This window comes from Dendropsophus ebraccatus, chromosome 9 (assembly GCF_027789765.1).
Source record: "Dendropsophus ebraccatus isolate aDenEbr1 chromosome 9, aDenEbr1.pat, whole genome shotgun sequence".
NCBI lineage: Eukaryota > Metazoa > Chordata > Amphibia > Anura > Hylidae > Dendropsophus > Dendropsophus ebraccatus.
In genome coordinates this window covers 1,960,752-1,984,851 of record NC_091462.1, presented here as the reverse complement: position 1 = coordinate 1,984,851, position 24,100 = coordinate 1,960,752, and the positions used below count along the sequence as shown (strand labels likewise).

At 55.5% G+C, this 24,100-nt stretch overlaps 2 protein-coding genes across 4 annotated transcripts in view; one reads left to right on the top strand and one right to left on the bottom strand.

The window, feature by feature from the left end:
• The window catches only part of LOC138800551 (keratin, type I cytoskeletal 18-like), a 39,743-nt gene extending 32,173 nt beyond the window's left edge, over positions 1 to 7,570 (bottom strand). The window contains exons 1-3 of one of the 2 annotated variants that reach the window (XR_011364476.1): positions 7,097 to 7,570; positions 1,585 to 1,667; positions 1,312 to 1,468 (exon numbers count right to left, since the gene is read on the bottom strand). Coding sequence is in view for 1 of the 2 variants with exons in the window: in XM_069982309.1 (XP_069838410.1) it covers positions 1,312 to 1,468; positions 1,585 to 1,667; positions 7,097 to 7,462 (606 nt within the window). In the remaining variant the exon portion in view is untranslated. The remainder of the gene's footprint in view (positions 1 to 1,311; positions 1,469 to 1,584; positions 1,668 to 7,096) is intronic. The other variant, XM_069982309.1, reaches the window with a different exon arrangement.
• Positions 7,571 to 14,848: 7,278 nt separating this feature from the next.
• The window catches only part of LOC138800550 (intermediate filament protein ON3-like), a 145,280-nt gene continuing 136,028 nt past the window's right edge, over positions 14,849 to 24,100 (top strand). The window contains exon 1 of one of the 2 annotated variants that reach the window (XM_069982307.1): positions 14,849 to 15,489. In XM_069982307.1, the coding sequence (XP_069838408.1) occupies positions 15,211 to 15,489 (279 nt within the window). In that variant the 5' untranslated portion in view covers positions 14,849 to 15,210. The remainder of the gene's footprint in view (positions 15,490 to 24,100) is intronic. The other variant, XM_069982306.1, reaches the window with a different exon arrangement.

The window sequence follows — 24,100 nt, the reverse complement described above, 5'->3', positions numbered from 1 at the left end:
AGTATTATAGTAGTTATATTCCTGTATATAGGAGCAGTATTATAGTAGTTATATCCCTGTATATAGGAGCAGTATTATAGTAGTTATATCCCTGTATATAGGAGCAGTATTATAGTAGTTATATCCCTGTATAGAGGAGCAGTATTATAGTAGTATATTCCTATATATAGGAGCAGTATTATAGTAGTTATATTCCTGTGTATAGGAGCAGTATTATAGTAGTTATATCCCTGTATATAGGAGCAGTATTATAGTAGTTATATCCCTGTATATAGGAGCAGTATTATAGTAGTTATATTCCTGTATATAGGTGGTAGTGTTATAGTAGTTATATTCCTGTATATGGGCAGTATTATAGTAGTATATCCCTGTATATAGGGGCAGTATTATAGTAGTATATTCCTGTATATAGGAGCAGTATTATAGTAGTTATATTCCTGTATATAGTGAGCAGTATTATAGTAGTATATTCCTGTATATAGGAGCAGTATTATAGTAGTATATCCCTGTATATAGGAGCAGTATTATAGTAGTTATATTCTTGTATATAGGAGCAGTATTATAGTAGTTATATTCCTGTATATAGGGGCAGTATTATAGTAGTTATATTCCTGTATATAGGAGCAGTATTATAGTAGTTATATTCCTGTATATAGGAGCAGTATTATAGTAGTATATCCCTGTATATGGGAGCAGTATTATAGTAGTTATATTCCTGTATATAGGAGGCAGTATTATAGTATTATATTCCTGTATATAGGAGCAGTATTATAGTAGTTATATCCCTGTATATAGGAGCAGTATTATAGTAGTATATTCCTGTATATAGGAGCAGTATTATAGTAGTATATTCCTGTATATAGGAGCAGTATTATAGTAGTATATTGCTGTATATAGGAGCAGTATTATAGTAGTATATTCCTGTATATAGGAGCAGTATTATAGTAGTATATTCCTGTATATAGGAGCAGTATTATAGTAGTTATTTTCCTGTATATAGGTGGTAGTGTTATAGTAGTTATCTTCCTGTATATAGGTGGTAGTATTATAGTAGTTATATTCCTGTATATAGGTGGTAGTGTTATAGTAGTATATTCCTGTATATAGGAGCAGTATTATAGTAGTATATCCCTGTATATAGGAGCAGTATTATAGTAGTTATCTTCCTGTATATAGGTGGTAGTGTTATAGTAGTTATATTCCTGTATATAGGTGGTAGTGTTATAGTAGTTATATCCCTGTATATAGGAGCAGTATTATAGTAGTTATATTCCTGTATATAGGTGGTAGTGTTATAGTAGTTATGCTCACCTCTCTGTGGTCCCTATGGAGGTGGGCCAGCTCCTCTCTCAGGGTCTCCACCTCAGACTCTAGTTTCATTCTGAGGAAGTTGGTGTCATCTATCATCTTGCGCAGCCCCTGTGTGTCCTTGTTTACCCCATCACATATTGCTTGCTCTGCCTCCAGCCTGCAGGCGGTATAATAGATTGTTAGTGATCAGATATATGTCGGGTGACTGTGACTGCAGGTTTTGGCGTTGTTACATGCACTACGTATAGTCCTGGATCAGCAGCTGACACTTACTTTACTTTGAAGTCGTCGGCTGCCAGCCTGGCGTTGTCGATCTGTAGTAAGAGTTTGGCACTTTCCATATTCAGATCTTCCATCTTCAAAAAAATTAGCTTCATAGTGAGTTTGTGCACTGCATGGCGATTGCTTATATTTACTTTACTTTATTATTTACTCACTTTATGATAGGAGTATAAGAGCAGAGTATATATATATATATATATATATATAATCGGAGTATGTACTGTATGGGGCTGTATAGCAGTATATGTGGGCGCTGTATAGCAGTATATGAGGGCGCTGTATAGCAGTATATGTGGGGGCTGTATAGCAGTATATGAGGGCGCTGTATAGCAGTATATGTGGACGCTGTATAGCAGTATATGTGGGGGATGTATAGCAGTATATGAGGGCGCTGTATAGCAGTATATGTGGACGCTGTATAGCAGTATATGTGGGGGCTGTATAGCAGTATATGTGGGGGCTGTATAGCAGTATATGTGGGGGCTGTATAGCAGTATTATGTGGGGGCTGTATAGCAGTATATGTGGGCGCTGTATAGCAGTATATGAGGGTGCTGTATAGCAGTATATGTGGGGGCTGTATAGCAGTATATGTGGGGGCTGTATAGCAGTATATGTGGGTGCTGTATAGCAGTATATGTGGGGGCTGTATAGCAGTATATGTGGGGGCTGTATAGCAGTATATGTGGGGGCTGTATAGCAGTATATGTGGGGGCTGTATAGCAGTATATGTGGGGGCTGTATAGCAGTATATGTGGGTGCTGTATAGCAGTATATGTGGGGGCTGTATAGCAGTATATGTGGGGGCTGTATAGCAGTATATGTGGGCGCTGTATAGCAGTATATGTGGGGGCTGTATAGCAGTATATGTGGGGGCTGTATAGCAGTATATGTGGGGGCTGTATAGCAGTATATGTGGGCGCTGTATAGCAGTATATGTGGGCGCTGTATAGCAGTATATGTGAGGGATGTATAGCAGTATATGTGGGCGCTGTATAGCAGTATATGTGGGGGCTGTATAGCAGTATATGTGGGCGCTGTATAGCAGTATATGTGGGGGCTGTATAGCAGTATATGTGGGGGCTGTATAGCAGTATATGTGGGCGCTGTATAGCAGTATATGTGGGGGCTGTATAGCAGTATATGTGGGGGCTGTATAGCAGTATATGTGGGGGATGTATAGCAGTATATGTGGGGGCTGTATAGCAGTATATGTGGGGGCTGTATAGCAGTATATGTGGGGGCTGTATAGCAGTATATGTGGGCGCTGTATAGCAGTATTGGGTGGGCGCTGTATAGCAGTATATGTGGGGGCTGTATAGCAGTATATGTGGGCGCTGTATAGCAGTATATGTGAGGGATGTATAGCAGTATATGTGGGCGCTGTATAGCAGTATATGTGGGGGCTGTATAGCAGTATATGTGGGGGCTGTATAGCAGTATATGTGGGGGCTGTATAGCAGTATATGTGGGCGCTGTATAGCAGTATATGTGGGGGCTGTATAGCAGTATATGTGGGGGCTGTATAGCAGTATATGTGGGGGCTGTATAGCAGTATATGTGGGGGCTGTATAGCAGTATATGTGGGCGCTGTATAGCAGTATTGGGTGGGGGCTGTATAGCAGTATATGTGGGTGCTGTATAGCAGTATATGTGGGTGCTGTATAGCAGTATATGTGGGCGCTGTATAGCAGTATTATATGGGGGCTGTATAGCAGTATATGTGGGGGCTGTATAGCAGTATATGTGGGGGCTGTATAGCAGTATTATGTGGGCGCTGTATAGCAGTATATGTGGGGGCTGTATAGCAGTATATGTGGGGGCTGTATAGCAGTATATGAGGGCGCTGTATAGCAGTATATGTGGGGGCTGTATAGCAGTATTATGTGGGGGCTGTATAGCAGTATATGTGGGGGCTGTATAGCAGTATATGTGGGGGCTGTATACCAGTATATGTGGGCGCTGTATAGCAGTATATGTGGGGGCTGTATAGCAGTATATGTGGGGGCTGTATAGCAGTATATGTGGGGGCTGTATAGCAGTATATGTGGGGGCTGTATAGCAGTATATGTGGGGGCTGTATAGCAGTATATGTGGGCGCTGTATAGCAGTATTATGTGGGCGCTGTATAGCAGTATTATGTGGGGGCTGTATAGCAGTATATGTGGGCGCTGTATAGCAGTATATGTGGGGGCTGTATAGCAGTATATGTGGGCGCTGTATAGCAGTATTGGGTGGGCGCTGTATAGCAGTATATATGGGGGCTGTATAGCAGTATATGTGGGCGCTGTATAGCAGTATATGTGGGGGCTGTATAGCAGTATATGTGGGCGCTGTATAGCAGTATTATGTGGGGGCTGTATAGCAGTATATGTGGGGGCTGTATAGCAGTATAAGTGGGCGCTGTATAGCAGTATATGTGGGTGCTGTATAGCAGTATATGTGGGGGCTGTATAGCAGTATATGTGGGGGCTGTATAGCAGTATATGTGGGGGCTGTATAGCTGTATTATATGGGGGCTGTATAGCAGTATATGTGGGGGCTGTATAGCAGTATATGTGGGGGCTGTATAGCAGTATATGTGGGTGCTGTATAGCAGTATATGTGGGGGCTGTATAGCAGTATATGTGGGGGCTGTATAGCAGTATATGTGGGGGCTGTATAGCAGTATATGTGGGGCTGTATAGCAGTATATGTGGGCGCTGTATAGCAGTATATGTGGGGGCTGTATAGCAGTATATGTGGGTGCTGTATAGCAGTATTGGGTGGGCTGTATAGCAGTATATGTGGGGGCTGTATAGCAGTATATGTGGGGGCTGTATAGCAGTATATGTGGGCGCTGTATAGCAGTATATGTGGGGGCTGTATAGCAGTATATGTGGGGGCTGTATAGCAGTATATGTGGGCGCTGTATAGCAGTATATGTGGGGGCTGTATAGCAGTATATGTGGGGGCTGTATAGCAGTATATGTGGGCGCTGTATAGCAGTATTGGGTGGGCGCTGTATAGCAGTATATGTGGGGGCTGTATAGCAGTATATGTGGGGGCTGTATAGCAGTATATGTGGGGGCTGTATAGCAGTATATGTGGACGCTGTATAGCAGTATATGTGGGGGCTGTATAGCAGTATATGTGGGCGCTGTATAGCAGTATATGAGGGCGCTGTATAGCAGTATATGTGGGGGCTGTATAGCAGTATATGTGGGGGCTGTATAGCAGTATTGGGTGGGCGCTGTATAGCAGTATATGTGGGCGCTGTATAGCAGTATATGTGGGGGCTGTATAGCAGTATATGTGGGGGCTGTATAGCAGTATATGAGGGCGCTGTATAGCAGTATATGTGGGGGCTGTATAGCAGTATATGTGGGCGCTGTATAGCAGTATATGTGGGGGCTGTATAGCAGTATATGTGGGGGCTGTATAGCAGTATATGTGGGGGCTGTATAGCAGTATATGTGGGGGCTGTATAGCAGTATATGTGGGGGCTGTATAGCAGTATATGTGGGGGCTGTATAGCAGTATATGTGGGGGCTGTATAGCAGTATTGGGTGGGCGCTGTATAGCAGTATATGTGGGCGCTGTATAGCAGTATTATATGGGCGCTGTATAGCAGTATATGTGGACGCTGTATAGCAGTATATGTGGGGGATGTATAGCAGTATATGTGGGGGCTGTATAGCAGTATATGTGGGGGATGTATAGCAGTATATGAGGGCGCTGTATAGCAGTATTATATGGGGGCTGTATAGCAGTATATGTGGGCGCTGTATAGCAGTATTATATGGGGGCTGTATAGCAGTATATGTGGGGGCTGTATAGCAGTATATGTGGGGGCTGTATAGCAGTATATGTGGGGCTGTATAGCAGTATATGTGGGCGCTGTATAGCAGTATATGAGGGCGCTGTATAGCAGTATATGTGGGCGCTGTATAGCAGTATATGTGGGGGCTGTATAGCAGTATATGTGGACGCTGTATAGCAGTATATGTGGGGGCTGTATAGCAGTATTGGGTGGGCGCTGTATAGCAGTATATGTGGGCGCTGTATAGCAGTATTATATGGGGGCGCTGTATAGCAGTATATGTGGGGGCTGTATAGCAGTATTGAGTGGGCGCTGTATAGCAGTATATGTGGGCGCTGTATAGCAGTATTATATGGGGGCTGTATAGCAGTATATGTGGGGGCTGTATAGCAGTATATGTGGGGGCTGTATAGCAGTATATGTGGGGGCTGTATAGCAGTATATGTGGGGGCTGTATAGCAGTATATGTGGGGGCTGTATAGCAGTATATGTGGGCGCTGTATAGCAGTATATGTGAGGGATGTATAGCAGTATATGTGGGCGCTGTATAGCAGTATCTGTGGGGGCTGTATAGCAGTATATGTGGGGGCTGTATAGCAGTATATGTGGGGGCTGTATAGCAGTACATGTGGGGGCTGTATAGCAGTATATGTGGGGGCTGTATAGCAGTATATGTGGGGGCTGTATAGCAGTATATGTGGGCGCTGTATAGCAGTATATGTGGGGGCTGTATAGCAGTATATGTGGGGGCTGTATAGCAGTATTGGGTGGGCGCTGTATAGCTGTATTATATGGGGGCTGTATAGCAGTATATGTGGGGGCTGTATAGCAGTATATGTGGGGGCTGTATAGCAGTATATGTGGGTGCTGTATAGCAGTATATGTGGGGGCTGTATAGCAGTATATGTGGGGGCTGTATAGCAGTATATGTGGGCGCTGTATAGCAGTATATGTGGGCGCTGTATAGCAGTATTATATGGGGGCTGTATAGCAGTATATGTGGGCGCTGTATAGCAGTATTGGGTGGGCTGTATACCAGTATATGTGGGGGCTGTATAGCAGTATATGTGGGGGATGTATAGCAGTATATGTGGGGGATGTATAGCAGTATATGAGGGCGCTGTATAGCAGTATTATATGGGGGCTGTATAGCAGTATATGTGGGGGCTGTATAGCAGTATATGTGGGGGCTGTATAGCAGTATATGTGGGCGCTGTATAGCAGTATATGTGGGGGCTGTATAGCAGTATTGGGTGGGGGCTGTATAGCAGTATATGTGGGGGCTGTATAGCAGTATATGTGGGGGCTGTATAGCAGTATTGGGTGGGGGCTGTATAGCAGTATATGTGGGGGCTGTATAGCAGTATATGTGGGTGCTGTATAGCAGTATATGTGGGTGCTGTATAGCAGTATATGTGGGGGCTGTATAGCAGTATTGGGTGGGCGCTGTATAGCAGTATATGTGGGCGCTGTATAGCAGTATATGTGGGGGCTGTATACCAGTATATGTGGGGGCTGTATACCAGTATATGTGGGGGCTGTATACCAGTATATGTGGGGGCTGTATAGCAGTATATGTGGGTGCTGTATAGCAGTATTGGGTGGGCACTGTATAGCAGTATTAGGTGGGCAACATATGGTCCTATTATACTTGTGTCTGTGGTGTTTTGCCCTCAGGTATTGGATACGCCATGGTTCTTACCTGCTTCCGCAGCAGCTGCAGGGGTGCCTGATGCGTCTCCCAGTCTCGGGGGGCCGGGCTCTTCTTGGTTGAGATCTCCTCGATTTCTTCTTGCAGTTTTTGGTTTTCCTCCTCCAGACCTCGGACACGCTGGAGATATCCGGCCAGACGTTGGTTCAGCTCCTGCATCATCTCCTGATGGTTATTGTGCAGCAGAGAGTCCACCCCGGAGCGCAGGGAGGGCAGAGAGGACTCCATCACCGACTTCATGGCCGCCAGATCCAAACCGGAGCGCCGGGACCCCGAAATCCGGAAATCCCCCGCACCAACCTGGGCCAGTGAGCCGCTGCGCCAACTCGGGGCGCCAGAAGACACCTGGTAAGACATGAAGGATGGAGGAAGAAGAAGAAGATTTCAGAAGACGAGAACCCGAGACTACTGCTCAGAGTCTGACACCTGCAGCCAGGAGCCAAGAGGAGGGGCGGGCAGGTGTACAGGGGAGGCTGGGGGGCGGGCAGGTGTACAGGGGAGGCTGGGGGGCGGGCAGGTGTACAGGGGAGGCTGGGGGGCGGGCAGGTGTACAGGGGAGGCTGGGGGGCGGGCAGGTGTACAGGGGAGGCTGGGGGGCGGGCAGGTGTACAGGGGAGGCTGGGGGGCGGGCAGGTGTACAGGGGAGGCTGGGGGGCGGGCAGGTGTACAGGGGAGGCTGGGGGGCGGGCAGGTGTACAGGGAAGGCTGGGGGGTGGGCAGGTTTACAGGGGAGGCGGGCAGGTGTACAGGGGAGGCTGGGGGGCGGGCAGGTGTACAGGGGAGGCTGGGGGGCGGGCAGGTGTACAGGGGAGGCTGAGGGCGGGCAGGTGTACAGGGGAGGCTGGGGGGCGGGCAGGTGTACAGGGGAGGCTGGGGGGCGGGCAGGTTTACAGGGGAGGCTGGGGGCGGGCAGGTTTACAGGGGAGACAGGCAGGTGTACAGGGGAGGCTGGGGGGCGGGCAGGTGTACAGGGGAGGCGGGCAGGTGTACAGGGGAGGTGGGCAGGTGTACAGGGGAGGCTGAGGGCGGGCAGGTGAACAGGGGAGGCTGGGGGGCGGGCAGGTGTACAGGGGAGGCTGAGGGCGGGCAGGTGTACAGGGGAGGCTGGGGGGCGGGCAGGTGTACAGGGGAGGGGGGCAGGTGTACAGGGGAGGCTGGGGGGCGGGCAGGTTTACAGGGGAGACAGGCAGGTGTACAGGGGAGGCTGGGGGGCGGGCAGGTTTACAGGGGAGGCGGGCAGGTGTACAGGGGAGGCTGGGGGGCGGGCAGGTGTACAGGGGAGGCTGGGGGCGGGCAGGTGTACAGGGGAGGCTGAGGGCGGGCAGGTGTACAGGGGAGGCTGAGGGCGAGCAGGTGTAAAGGGGAGGCGGGCAGGTGTACAGGGGGGGCTGAGGGCGGGCGGGTGTACAGGGGAGGCGGGCAGGTGTACAGGGGAGGCTGGGGGCGGGCAGGTGTACAGGGGAGGCGGGCAGGTGTACAGGGGAGGCTGGGGGGCGGGCAGGTGTACAGGGGAGGCTGGGGGCGGGCAGGTGTACAGGGGAGGCTGGGGGGCGGGCAGGTGTACAGGGGAGGCTGGGGGGCGGGCAGGTGTACAGGGGAGGCTGGGGGGCGGGCAGGTGTACAGGGGAGGCTGGGGGGCGGGCAGGTGTACAGGGGAGGCTGGGGGGCGGGCAGGTGTACAGGGGAGGCTGGGGGGCGGGCCAGTGTACAGGGGAGGCTGAGGGCGGGCAGGTGTACAGGGAAGGCTGGGGGGCGGGCAGGTGTACAGGGAAGGCTGGGGGGCGGGCAGGTGTACAGGGGAGGCTGGGGGCGGGCAGGTGTACAGGGGAGGCTGGGGGGCGGGCAGGTGTACAGGGGAGGCTGGGGGCGGGCAGGTGTACAGGGGAGGCTGGGGGCGGGCAGGTGTACAGGGGAGGCTGGGGGCGGGCAGGTGTACAGGGAAGGCTGAGGGCGGGCGGGTATAGAGCGGTGTCTGGTCTCAGTGGCGGAGCCCACTCACATTTTGTGTCAATAAACATAAAGGAAAAGTCAACAGATACAAGTGACACATCGCAGAGTTATCACACACTCCTCTCTGCTGTACACACACACTCCTCTCTGCTGTACAGATCACACACTCCTCTCTGCTGTACACACACACTCCTCTCTGCTGTACACACACACTCCTCTCTGCTGTACACACACACTCCTCTCTGCTGTACAGATCACACACTCCTCTCTGCTGCACAGATCACACACTCCTCTCTGCTGTACAGATCACACTCCCCTCTGCTGTACACACACACTCCTCTCTGCTGTACACACACACTCCTCTCTGCTGTACACACACACTCCTCTCTGCTGCACACACTCCTCTCTGCTGTACAGATCACACACTCCCCTCTGCTGTACACACACACTCCTCTCTGCTGTACACACACACACTCCTCTCTGCTGTACACACACACTCCCCTCTGCTGTACAGATCACACACTCCTCTCTGCTGTACACACACACACTCCTCTCTGCTGTACACACACACTCCTCTCTGCTGCACACACTCCTCTCTGCTGTACACACACTCCTCTCTGCTGTACAGATCACACACTCCTCTCTGCTGTACAGATCACACACTCCTCTCTGCTGTACAGATCACACACTCCTCTCTGCTGTACACACACACTCCTCTCTGCTGTACACACACACTCCTCTCTGCTGCACAGATCACACACTCCTCTCTGCTGTACACACACACTCCTCTCTGCTGTACACACACACTCCTCTCTGCTGCACACACACTCCTCTCTGCTGTACAGATCACACACTCCTCTCTGCTGTACAGATCACACACTCCTCTCTGCTGTACAGATCACACACTCCTCTCTGCTGTACACACACACTCCTCTCTGCTGCACAGATCACACACTCCTCTCTGCTGCACAGATCACACACTCCCCTCTGCTGTACACACACACTCCTCTCTGCTGCACAGATCACACACTCCTCGCTGCTGTACAGATCACACATCTCTGTACAGCAGAGAGGAGTGTGTGTGTACAGCAGAGGGGAGTGTGTGTGTACAGCAGAGAGGAGTGTGTGATCTGTACAGCAGAGAGGAGTGTGTGATCTGTACAGCAGAGAGGAGTGTGTGATCTGTACAGCAGAGAGGAGTGTGTGTGTACAGCAGAGAGGAGTGTGTGATCTGTACAGCAGAGAGGAGTGTGTGATCTGTACAGCAGAGGGGAGTGTGTGTGTACAGCAGAGGGGAGTGTGTGTGTACAGCAGAGAGGAGTGTGTGTGTACAGCAGAGGGGAGTGTGTGTGTACAGCAGAGGGGAGTGTGTGTGTACAGCAGAGAGGAGTGTGTGTGTACAGCAGAGGGGAGTGTGTGTGATCTGTGCAGCAGAGAGGAGTGTGTGTACAGCAGAGAGGAGTGTGTGTGTACAGCAGAGAGGAGTGTGTGATCTGTACAGCAGAGAGGAGTGTGTGATCTGTGCCGCAGAGAGGAGTGTGTGTGTACAGCAGAGAGGAGTGTGTGATCTGTACAGCAGAGAGGAGTGTGTGATCTGTGCCGCAGAGAGGAGTGTGTGTGTACAGCAGAGAGGAGTGTGTGTGTACAGCAGAGAGGAGTGTGTGATCTGTACAGCAGAGAGGAGTGTGTGTGTACAGCAGAGAGGAGTGTGTGATCTGTACAGCAGAGAGGAGTGTGTGTGTACAGCAGAGAGGAGTGTGTGATCTGTACAGCAGAGAGGAGTGTGTGTGTACAGCAGAGGAGTGTGTGATCTGTACAGCAGAGAGGAATGTGTGTGTACAGCAGAGAGGAGTGTGTGATCTGTACAGCAGAGAGGAGTGTGTGATCTGTACAGCAGAGAGGAGTGTGTGTGTACAGCAGAGAGGAGTGTGTGTACAGCAGAGAGGAGTGTGTGTGTACAGCAGAGAGGAGTGTGTGATCTGTACAGCAGAGAGGAGTGTGTGTGTACAGCAGAGAGGAGTGTGTGATCTGTACAGCAGAGAGGAGTGTGTGTGTACAGCAGAGGAGTGTGTGATCTGTACAGCAGAGAGGAATGTGTGTGTACAGCAGAGAGGAGTGTGTGATCTGTACAGCAGAGAGGAGTGTGTGATCTGTACAGCAGAGAGGAGTGTGTGTGTACAGCAGAGAGGAGTGTGTGTACAGCTGAGAGGAGTGTGTGTGTACAGCAGAGAGGAGTGTGTGATCTGTACAGCAGAGAGGAGTGTGTGTGTACAGCAGAGAGGAGTGTGTGATCTGTACAGCAGAGAGGAGTGTGTGTGTACAGCAGAGAGGAGTGTGTGATCTGTACAGCAGAGAGGAGTGTGTGATCTGTACAGCAGAGAGGAGTGTGTGTGTACAGCAGAGAGGAGTGTGTGATCTGTACAGCAGAGAGGAGTGTGTGATCTGTACAGCAGAGAGGAGTGTGTGATCTGTACAGCAGAGAGGAGTGTGTGATCTGTGCAGCAGAGAGGAGTGTGTGTGTGTACAGCAGAGAGGAGTGTGTGTGTACAGCAGAGGGGAGTGTGTGTGTACAGCAGAGGGGAGTGTGTGTGTACAGCAGAGGGGAGTGTGTGTGTACAGCAGAGAGGAGTGTGTGTGTACAGCAGAGAGGAGTGTGTGATCTGTGCAGCAGAGAGGAGTGTGTGATCTGTACAGCAGAGAGGAGTGTGTGTACAGCAGAGGGGAGTGTGTGTGTACAGCAGAGGGGAGTGTGTGTGTACAGCAGAGGGGAGTGTGTGTTACAGCAGAGAGGAGTGTGTGTGTACAGCAGAGAGGAGTGTGTGATCTGTGCAGCAGAGAGGAGTGTGTGATCTGTACAGCAGAGAGGAGTGTGTGTACAGCAGAGGGGAGTGTGTGTGTACAGCAGAGGGGAGTGTGTGTGTACAGCAGAGAGGAGTGTGTGATCTGTACAGCAGAGGGGAGTGTGTGATCTGTACAGCAGAGGGGAGTGTGTGTGTACAGCAGAGAGGAGTGTGTGTACAGCAGAGAGGAGTGTGTGTGTACAGCAGAGAGGAGTGTGTGTACACACTCCTCTCTGCTGTACACACACTCCTCTCTGCTGTACACACACACTCCTCTCTGCTGTACACACACTCCTCTCTGCTGTACACACACACTCCTCTCTGCTGTACACACACACTCCTCTCTGCTGTACAGATCACACACTCCCCTCTGCTGTACACACACACTCCCCTCTGCTGTACACACACTCCTCTCTGCTGTACAGATCACACACTCCTCTCTGCTGCACAGATCACACACTCCTCTCTGCTGTACACACACACTCCTCTCTGCTGTACACACACACTCCTCTCTGCTGTACACACACACACTCCTCTCTGCTGTACAGATCACACACTCCTCTCTGCTGTACACACACACTCCTCTCTGCTGTACACACACTCCTCTCTGCTGTACACACACACTCCTCTCTGCTGTACACACACACTCCTCTCTGCTGTACAGATCACACACTCCCCTCTGCTGTACAGATCACACACTCCTCTCTGCTGTACACACACACTCCTCTCTGCTGCACAGATCACACACTCCTCTCTGCTGTACACACACACTCCCCTCTGCTGTACACACACACTCCTCTCTGCTGTACACACACTCCTCTCTGCTGTACAGATCACACACTCCTCTCTGCTGCACAGATCACACACTCCTCTCTGCTGTACACACACACTCCCCTCTGCTGTACACACACACTCCCCTCTGCTGTACACACACTCCTCTCTGCTGTACAGATCACACACTCCTCTCTGCTGCACAGATCACACACTCCTCTCTGCTGTACACACACACTCCTCTCTGCTGTACAGATCACACACTCCTCTCTGCTGTACACACACACTCCTCTCTGCTGCACAGATCACACACTCCTCTCTGCTGTACAGATCACACACTCCTCTCTGCTGTACACACACACTCCTCGCTGCTGTACAGATCACACACTCCCCTCTGCTGTACACACACACTCCTCTCTGCTGTACACACACACTCCCCTCTGCTGTACACACACACTCCTCTCTGCTGTACACACACACACTCCTCTCTGCTGTACACACACACTCCTCTCTGCTGTACACACACACTCCCCTCTGCTGTACACACACACTCCTCTCTGCTGTACACACACACTCCTCTCTGCTGCACACACTCCTCTCTGCTGTACAGATCACACACTCCTCTGCTGTACACACACACTCCCCTCTGCTGTACAGATCACACACTCCCCTCTGCTGTACAGATCACACACTCCCCTCTGCTGTACAGATCACACACTCCTCGCTGCTGTACAGATCACACACTCCTCTCTGCTGTACACACACACTCCTCTCTGCTGTACACACACACTCCTCTCTGCTGTACACACACACTCCTCTCTGCTGTACACACACACTCCCCTCTGCTGTACACACACACTCCTCTCTGCTGTACAGATCACACACTCCTCTCTGCTGTACACACACACTCCCCTCTGCTGTACACACACACTCCTCTCTGCTGTACACACACACTCCTCTCTGCTGTACACACACACTCCTCTCTGCTGTACACACACACTCCTCTCTGCTGTACACACACACTCCTCTCTGCTGTACACACACTCCTCTCTGCTGTACACACACACTCCCCTCTGCTGTACAGATCACACACTCCCCTCTGCTGTACACACACACTCCTCTCTGCTGCACAGATCACACACTCCTCTCTGCTGTACACACACATTCCTCTCTGCTGCACAGATCACACACTCCCCTCTGCTGTACACACACACTCCTCTCTGCTGTACACACACACTCCTCTCTGCTGTACACACACACTCCTCTCTGCTGTACACACACACTCCTCTCTGCTGCACACACTCCTCTCTGCTGTACAGATCACACACTCCTCTCTGCTGTACACACACACACTCCTCTCTGCTGTACACACACACACTCCTCTCTGCTGTACACACACTCCCCTCTGCTGTACAGATCACACACTCCTCTCTGCTGTACACACACACTCCTCTCTGCTGTACACACACACTCCTCTCTGCTGTACACACACACTCCTCTCTGCTGTACACACACACTCCTCTCTGCTGTACACACACTCCTCTCTGCTGTACAGATCACACACTCCCCTCTGCTGTACACACACATTCCTCTCTGCTGCACAGATCACACACTCCCCTCTGCTGTACACACACACTCCCCTCTGCTGTACACACACACTCCTCTCTGCTGTACACACACACTCCTCTCTGCTGTACACACACTCCTCTCTGCTGCACAGATCACACACTCCCCTCTGCTGTACACACACACTCCCCTCTGCTGTACACACACACTCCCCTCTGCTGTACACACACACTCCTCTCTGCTGTACACACACACTCCTCTTTGCTGTACACACACACTCCTCTCTGCTGTACACACACTCCCCTCTGCTGTACAGATCACACACTCCTCTCTGCTGCACAGATCACACACTCCCCTCTGCTGTACACACACACTCCCCTCTGCTGTACACACACACTCCCCTCTGCTGTACACACACACTCCTCTCTGCTGTACACACACACTCCTCTCTGCTGCACAGATCACACACTCCTCTCTGCTGTACAGATCACACACTCCTCTCTGCTGTACAGATCACACACTCCTCTCTGCTGTACAGATCACACACTCCCCTCTGCTGTACAGATCACACACTCCCCTCTGCTGTACACACACACTCCCCTCTGCTGTACACACACACTCCTCTCTGCTGTACACACACACTCCTCTCTGCTGTACACACACACTCCTCTCTGCTGTACAGATCACACACTCCCCTCTGCTGTACACACACACTCCTCTCTGCTGTACACACACACTCCTCTCTGCTGTACACACACACTCCTCTCTGCTGTACACACACACTCCTCTCTGCTGTACACACACACTCCTCTCTGCTGTACAGATCACACACTCCTCTCTGCTGTACAGATCACACACTCCCCTCTGCTGTACACACACACTCCTCTCTGCTGTACAGATCACACACTCCCCTCTGCTGTACACACACACTCCTCTCTGCTGCACAGATCACACACTCCCCTCTGCTGTGCCGCTGCCATGAGTCTGTACGGCCAGCGCTCGGTAGGCAGCCGGGGCTTCAGCAGCCGCTCTCACGGTTCTCTATCGGTCAGCGGGCTCCGGGCCAGCAGCGGCTATCAGCCCGGGATGCAGCGTGCCCTGAGCGGCCTGAACCTGTCCCGCCTGGCGGCCCCCGGCCCCTTCCTCCTCTCCTCGCTGCCCTCCCTGGAGATCAACCCCAAACTGCACGAACTGCGAAGCCGCGAGAAGGAGCAGATCAAGGGGCTCAACAACCAGTTCGTCAACTTCATAGACAAGGTGAGCGGGGGGCAAGAGACCGCAGGGGAGGGGGGCAAGAGACCGCAGGGGAGGGGGCAAGACACCGCAGGGGAGGGGGCAAGAGACCGCAGGGGAGGGGGCAAGACACCGCAGGGGAGGGGGGCAAGAGACCGCAGGGGAGGGGGCAAGACACCGCAGGGGAGGGGGCAAGACACCGCAGGGGAGGGGGGCAAGAGACCGCAGGGGAGGGGGCAAGACACCGCAGGGGAGGGGGCAAGACACCGCAGGGGAGGGGGGCAAGAGACCGCAGGGGAGGGGGCAAGACAACGCAGGGGAGGGGGGCAAGACACCGCAGGGGAGGGGGGCAAGAGACCGCAGGGGAGGGGGCAAGACACCGCAGGGGAGGGGGCAAGACACCGCAGGGGAGGGGGGCAAGAGACCGCAGGGGAGGGGGGCAAGAAACCGCAGGGGAGGGGGCAAGACACCGCAGGGGAGGGGGGCAAGACACCGCAGGGGAGGGGGGCAAGAGACCGCAGGGGAGGGGGGCAAGACACCGCAGGGGAGGGGGGCAAGAGACCGCAGGGGAGGGGGGCAAGAGACCGCAGGGGAAGGGGGCAAGAGACCGCAGGGGAGGGGGGCAAGACACAGCAGGGGAGGGGGGCAAGAGACCGCAGGGGAGGGGGGCAAGAGACCGCAGGGGAAGGGGTCAAGAGAACACAGGGGAGGGGGCAAGACACCGCAGGGGAGGGGGGCAAGAGACCGCAGGGGAGGGGGCAAGACACCGCAGGGGAGGGGGCAAGACACCGCAGGGGAGGGGGGCAAGAGACCGCAGGGGAGGGGGGCAAGAAACCGCAGGGGAGGGGGCAAGACACCGCAGGGGAGGGGGGCAAGACACCGCAGGGGAGGGGGGCAAGACACCGCAGGGGAGGGGGGCAAGACACCGCAGGGGAGGGGGGCAAGACACCGCAGGGGAGGGGGGCAAGACACCGCAGGGGAGGGGGGCAAGAGACCGCAGGGGAGGGGGCAAGAGACCGCAGGGGAGGGGGGCAAGAGACCGCAGGGGAGGGGGGCAAGAGACCGCAGGGGAGGGGGGCAAGACACCGCAGGGGAGGGGGGCAAGACACCGCAGGGGAGGGGGGCAAGACACCGCAGGGGAGGGGGGCAAGAGACCGCAGGGGAAGGGGGCAAGACACCGCAGGGGAGGGGGGCAAGACACCGCAGGGGAGGGGGGCAAGAGACCGCAGGGGAGGGGGGCAAGACACCGCAGGGGAGGGGGCAAGACACCGCAGGGGAAGGGGGCAAGACACAGCAGGGGAGGGGGGCAAGAGACCGCAGGGGAGGGGGGCAAGACACCGTAGGGGAGGGGAACAAGAGACCACAGGGGAGAGGAGCAAGACACCGCAGGGGAGGGGGGCAAGACACCGCAGGGGAGGGGGGCAAGAGACCGCAGGGGAGGGGGGCAAGAGACCGCAGGGGAGGGGGGCAAGACACCGCAGGGGAGAGGGGCAAAAGACCGCCGGGGAGGGGGGCAAGAGACCACAGGGGGGGCGAGAGACCGCAGGGGAAGGGGGCAAGAGACCGCAGGGGAAGGGGGCAAGACACCGCAGGGGAGGGGGGCAAGACACCGCAGGGGAGGGGGGCAAGACACCGCAGGGGAGGGGGGCAAGACACCGCAGGGGAGGGGGGCAAGAGACCGCAGGGAAGGGGGGCAAGAGACCGCAGGGGGCACAAGAAACCGTAAGGGGGTGCAGGGGCAGCAGTGTTGGAGGTGCAGGGGCAGCAGTGTTGGGGGTGCAGGGGCAGCAGTGGTGGGGGTGCAGGGGCAGCAGTGTTGGGGGGTGCAGGGGCAGCACTGTTGGGGGTGCAGGGGCAGCAGTGTTGGAGGTGCAGGGGCAGCAGTGTTGGAGGTGCAGGGGCAGCAGTGTTGGAGGTGCAGGGGCAGCAGTGTTGGGGGGTGCAGGGGCAGCAGTGTTGGGGGTGCAGGGGCAGCAGTGTTGGGGGGTGCAGGGGCAGCAGTGTTGGGGGGTGCAGGAGCAGCAGTGTTGGAGGTGCAGGAGCAGCAGTGTTGGAGGTGCAGGAGCAGCAGTGTTGGGGGTGCAGGGGCAGCAGTGTTGGGGGGTGCAGGGGCAGCAGTGTTGGGGGTGCAGGGGCAGCAGTGTTGGGTGCAGGAGCAGCAGTGTTGGGGGTGCAGGGGCAGCAGTGTTGGGGGTGCAGGGGCAGCACTCTTGGGGGTGCAGGGGCAGCAGTGTTGGGGGTGCAGGGGCAGCAGTGTTGGAGGTGCAGGGGCAGCAGTGTTGGGGGTGCAGGGGCAGCAGTGTTGGGGGGTGCAGGGGCAGCAGTGTTGGGGGTGCAGGGGCAGCAGTGTTGGGGGTGCAGGGGCAGCAGTGTTGGGGGGTGCAGGGGCAGCACTGTTGGAGGTGCAGGGGCAGCAGTGTTGGGGGTGCAGGGGCAGCACTGTTGGAGGTGCAGGGGCAGCAGTGTTGGGGGGTGCAGGGGCAGCAGTGTTGGGGGTGCAGGGGCAGCAGTGTTGGGGGTGCAGGGGCAGCAGTGTTGGGGGTGCAGGGGCAGCAGTGTTGGAGGTGCAGGGGCAGCAGTGTTGGGGGTGCAGGGGCAGCAGTGTTGGGGGTGCAGGGGCAGCAGTGTTGGAGGTTCAGGGGCAGCAGTGTTGGGGGTGCAGGGGCAGCAGTGTTGGAGGTGCAGGGGCAGCAGTGTTGGGGGTGCAGGGGCAGCAGTGTTGGGGGTGCAGGGGCAGCAGTGTTGGGGGTGCAGGGGCAGCAGTGTTGGGTGCAGGGGCAGCAGTGTTGGAGGTGCAGGGGCAGCAGTGTTGGAGGTGCAGGGGCAGCAGTGTTGGAGGTGCAGGGGCAGCAGTGTTGGGGGTGCAGGGGCAGCAATGTTGGAGTGTGCAGAGGCAGCAGTGTTGGGGGTGCAGGGGCAGCAGTGTTGGGGGGTGCAGGGGCAGCAGTGTTGGAGGTGCAGAGGCAGCAGTGTTGGGGGTGCAGGGGCAGCAGTGTTGGAGGTGCAGGGGCAGCAGTGTTGGAGTGTGCAGAGGCAGCAGTGTTGGGGGGTGCAGGGGCAGCAGTGTTGGGGGGTGCAGGGGCAGCACTGTTGGGGGTGCAGGGGCAGCAGTGTTGGGGGGTGCAGGGGCAGCAGTGTTGGGGGTGCAGGGGCAGCAGTGTTGGGGGTGCAGGGGCAGCACTGTTGGGGGTGCAGGGGCAGCAGTGTTGGGGGTGCAGGGGCAGCAGTGTTGGGGGGTGCAGGGGCAGCAGTGTTGGAGGTGCAGGGGCAGCAGTGTTGGAGGTGCAGGGGCAGCACTGTTGGAGGTGCAGGCGCAGCAGTGTTGGGGGGTGCAGGGGCAGCAGTGTTGGGGGGTGCAGGGGCAGCAGTGTTGGGGGGTGCAGGGGCAGCAGTGTTGGAGGTGCAGAGGCAGCAGTGTTGGGGGTGCAGGGGCAGCAATGTTGGAGTGTGCAGAGGCAGCAGTGTTGGGGGTGCAGGGGCAGCAGTGTTGGGGGGTGCAGGGGCAGCAATGTTGGAGGTGCAGGGGCAGCAGTGTTGGGGGTGCAGGGGCAGCAGTGTTGGGGGTGCAGGGGCAGCACTGTTGGAGGTGCAGGGGCAGCAGTGTTGGGGGTGCAGGGGCAGCAGTGTTGGGGGTGCAGGGGCAGCAGTGTTGGAGGTGCAGGGGCAGCAGTGTTGGAGGTGCAGGGGCAGCAGTGTTGGGTGCAGGGGCAGCAGTGTTGGAGGTGCAGAGGCAGCAGTGTTGGGGGTGCAGGGGCAGCAATGTTGGAGTGTGCAGAGGCAGCAGTGTTGGGGGTGCAGGGGCAGCAGTGTTGGGGGGTGCAGGGGCAGCAGTGTTGGAGGTGCAGAGGCAGCAGTGTTGGGGGTGCAGGGGCAGCAGTGTTGGAGGTGCAGAGGCAGCAGTGTTGGGGGTGCAGGGGCAGCAATGTTGGAGTGTGCAGAGGCAGCAGTGTTGGGGGTGCAGGGGCAGCAGTGTTGGGGGTGCAGGGGCAGCAGTGTTGGGGGTGCAGGGGCAGCAGTGTTGGGGGTGCAGGGGCAGCACTGTTGGAGGTGCAGGGGCAGCAGTGTTGGGGGGTGCAGGGGCAGCAGTGTTGGAGGTGCAGAGGCAGCAGTGTTGGGGGTGCAGGGGCAGCAGTGTTGGAGTGTGCAGAGGCAGCAGTGTTGGGGGGTGCAGGGGCAGCAGTGTTGGGGGGTGCAGGGGCAGCACTGTTGGGGGTGCAGGGGCAGCAGTGTTGGGGGTGCAGGGGCAGCACTGTTGGGGGTGCAGGGGCAGCAGTGTTGGGGGTGCAGGGGCAGCACTGTTGGAGGTGCAGGGGCAGCAGTGTTGGGGGTGCAGGGGCAGCAGTGTTGGGGGGTGCAGGGGCAGCAGTGTTGGAGGTGCAGGGGCAGCAGTGTTGGAGGTGCAGGGGCAGCACTGTTGGAGGTGCAGGCGCAGCAGTGTTGGGGGGTGCAGGGGCAGCAGTGTTGGGGGGTGCAGGGGCAGCAGTGTTGGGGGGTGCAGGGGCAGCAGTGTTGGGGGGTGTAGGGGCAGCAGGGGATGAGGTTTCTGGCAGTGTCAGGATCCCGTGTGACCGATGACCGCAGGGATCAGTGCTAATACGGGCGGGAACAGGGAGAACGGTGGGAAAGTGAGCGGATAATAGAAGGATCATTACTGCCTATTGTCAACAGGGTTCTGGCCAAACAGGCGGCATTTTCCTCAGCGGACTGGTGCCAACCTCCCCGGGCACCGCCTGTGCAATTAGCATTGCGGTTCTCATGGGAGCGGGCCTTGAGTGAACAGAAACCAATGTGCCAAGTGGCGAATCTATCAGGGCATAATGGGAGTTGTGGTCTCTACCTGCATGAAGGGAAATCTGAGAACAAAAACCACAGGACAAGTTCCTGAAATCCGAAAATCCTGTGGAAAATCGAGGTTGCTTCCAATCCCATGTGTCCTGCTTTGAGTCTGAGAGGCTGCCACAGCGCCATCTAGTGGCCATTAGTGGGAATAACTTATAGCTCCCATCAGCCCCTCTCCCCTCCCCTATGTATAGCTCCCATCAGCCCCTCTCCCCTCCCCTATGTATAGCTCCCATCAGCCCCTCTCTCCTCCCCTATGTATAGCTCCCATCAGCCCCTCTCTCCTCCCCTATGTATAGCTCCCATCAGCCCCTCTCCCCTCCCCTATGTATAGCTCCCATCAGCCCCTCTCTCCTCCCCTATGTATAGCTCCCATCAGCCCCTCTCCCCTCCCCTATGTATAGCTCCCATCAGCCCCTCTCCCCTCCCCTATGTATAGCCCCCATCAGCCCCTCTCTCTCCCCTATGTATAGCTCCCATCAGCCCCTCTCTCCTCCCCTATGTATAGCTCCCATCAGCCCCTCTCTCTCCCCTATGTATAGCTCCCATCAGCCCCTCTCTCCCCCCTATGTATAGCTCCCATCAGCCCCTCTCCTCCTCCCCTATGTATAGCTCCCATCAGCCCCTCTCTCCTCCCCTATGTATAGCTCCCATCAGCCCCCTCTCCTCCCCTATGTATAGCTCCCATCAGCCCCCTCTCCTCCCCTATGTATAGCTCCCATCAGCCCCTCTCTCCTCCCCTATGTATAGCTCCCATCAGCCCCTCTCTCCTCTCCTCTCCTATGTATAGCTCCCATCAGCCCCTCTCCCCTCCCCTATGTATAGCTCCCATCAGCCGGTCTCCCCTCCCCTATGTATAGCTCCCATCAGCCCCTCTCTCCTCCCCTATGTATAGCTCCCATCAGCCCCTCTCTCCCCCCTATGTATAGCTCCCATCAGCCCCTCTCTCCTCCCCTATGTATAGCTCCTATCAGCCCCTCTCTCCTCCTCCCCTATGTATAGCTCCCATCAGCCCCTCTCTCCTCCCCTATGTATAGCTCCCATCAGTCCCCCCTCTCTCCTCCCCTCCCCTATGTATAGCTCCCATCAGCCCCTCTCTCCTCCTCCCCTATGTATAGCTCCCATCAGCCCCTCTCTCCTCCCCTATGTATAGCTCCCATCAGTCCCCCCTCTCCTCCCCTCCCCTCCCCTATGTATAGCTCCCATCAGCCCCTCTCTCCTCCCCTATGTATAGCTCCCATCAGCCCCTCTCTCCTCCCCTATGTATAGCCCCCATCAGCCCCTCTCCTCCCCTATGTATAGCTCCCATCAGCCCCCTCTCTCTCCTCTCCCCTATGTATAGCTCCCATCAGCCCCTCTCTCCTCCCCTATGTATAGCTCCCATCAGCCCCTCTCTCCTCCCCTATGTATAGCTCCCATCAGCCCCTCTCTCCTCCCCTATGTATAGCTCCCATCAGCCCCTCTCTCCTCCCCTATGTATAGCTCCCATCAGCCCCTCTCTCCTCCTCTCCTATGTATAGCTCCCATCAGCCCCCTCTCTCCTCCCCTCTCCTATGTATAGCTCCCATCAGCCCCCTCTCTCCTCCCCTCCCCTATGTATAGCTCCCATCAGCCCCTCTCTCCCTCCCCTATGTATAGCTCCCATCAGCCCCTCTCTCCTCCTCTCCTATGTATAGCTCCCATCAGCCCCTCTCTCCTCCCCTATGTATAGCTCCCATCAGCCCCTCTCTCCTCCCCTCCCCTATGTATAGCTCCCATCAGCCCCTCTCTCCTCCCCTATGTATAGCTCCCATCAGCCCCTCTCTCCTCCCCTCCCCTATGTATAGCTCCCATCAGCCCCTCTCTCCTCCCCTATGTATAGCTCCCATCAGCCCCTCTCTCCTCCCCTCCCCTATGTATAGCTCCCATCAGCCCCTCTCTCCTCCCCTATGTATAGCTCCCATCAGCCCCCTCTCTCCCTCCCCTATGTATAGCTCCCATCAGCCCCTCTCTCCTCTCCTCCCCTATGTATAGCTCCCATCAGCCCCTCTCTCCCACCCTATGTATAGCTCCCATCAGCCCCTCTCTCCTCCCCTATGTATAGCTCCCATCAGCCCCTCTCTCCTCCCCTATGTATAGCTCCCATCAGCCCCTCTCTCCTCTCCTCTCCTATGTATAGCTCCCATCAGCCCCTCTCTCCTCCCCTATGTATAGCTCCCATCAGCCCCTCTCCTTCCCTATGTATAGCTCCCATCAGCCCCCTCTCTCCTCCCCTATGTATAGCTCCCATCAGCCCCTCTCTCCTCCCCTATGTATAGCTCCCATCAGCCCCTCTCTCCTCTCCTCCCCTATGTATAGCTCCCATCAGCCCCTCTCTCCTCCCCTATGTATAGCCCCCATCAGCCCCTTCTCTCCTCCCCTATGTATAGCTCCCATCAGCCCCTCTCCCCTCCCCTATGTATAGCTCCCATCAGCCCCTCTCTCCCTCCCCTATGTATAGCTCCCATCAGCCCCTCTCTCCTCTCCTCCCCTATGTATAGCTCCCATCAGCCCCTCTCTCCTCTCCTCCCCTATGTATAGCTCCCATCAGCCCCTCTCTCCCCCCCTATGTATAGCTCCCATCAGCCCCTCTCTCCTCCCCTATGTATAGCTCCCATCAGCCCCTCTCTCCTCCCCTATGTATAGCTCCCATCAGCCCCTCTCTCCTCTCCTCTCCTATGTATAGCTCCCATCAGCCCCTCTCTCCCCCCTATGTATAGCTCCCATCAGCCCCTCTCCCCTCCCCTATGTATAGCTCCCATCAGCCCCTCTCTTCTCCCCTATGTATAGCTCCCATCAGCCCCTCTCTCCTCTCCTATGTATAGCTCCCATCAGCCCCTCTCTCCTCCCCTATGTATAGCTCCCATCAGCCCCTCTCTCCTCCCCTATGTATAGCTCCCATCAGCCCCTCTCTCCTCCCCTATGTATAGCTCCCATCAGCCCCTCTCCTCCTCCCCTATGTATAGCTCCCATCAGCCCCTCTCTCCTCCTCCCCTATGTATAGCTCCCATCAGCCCCCTCTCTCCTCCCCTATGTATAGCTCCCATCAGCCCCTCTCTCCCCCCCTATGTATAGCTCCCATCAGCCCCTCTCCCCTCCCCTATGTATAGCTCCCATCAGCCCCTCTCTCCCCTCCCCTATGTATAGCTCCCATCAGCCCCTCTCCCCTCCCCTATGTATAGCTCCCATCAGCCCCTCTCTTCTCCCCTATGTATAGCTCCCATCAGCCCCCTCTCTCCTCCCCTATGTATAGCTCCCATCAGCCCCTCTCTCCTCCCCTATGTATAGCTCCCATCAGCCCCTCTCTCCTCCCCTATGTATAGCTCCCATCAGCCCCTCTCCTCCCCTATGTATAGCTCCCATCAGCCCCTCTCTCCTCCCCTATGTATAGCTCCCATCAGCCCCTCTCCTCCCCTATGTATAACCCCCATCAGCCCCTCTCCCCTCCCCTATGTATAGCTCCCATCAGCCCCTCTCTCCTCCCCTATGTATAGCTCCCATCAGCCCCTCTCTCCTCCCCTATGTATAGCTCCCATCAGCCCCTCTCTCCCCTCCCCTATGTATAGCTCCCATCAGCCCCCTCTCTCCCCCCTATGTATAGCTCCCATCAGCCCCTCTCCTCCCCTATGTATAGCTCCCATCAGCCCCTCTCCCCCCTATGTATAGCTCCCATCAGCCCCTCTCTCCTCCCCTATGTATAGCTCCCATCAGCCCCTCTCTCCTCCCCTATGTATAGCTCCCATCAGCCCCTCTCCCCTCCCCTATGTATAGCTCCCAT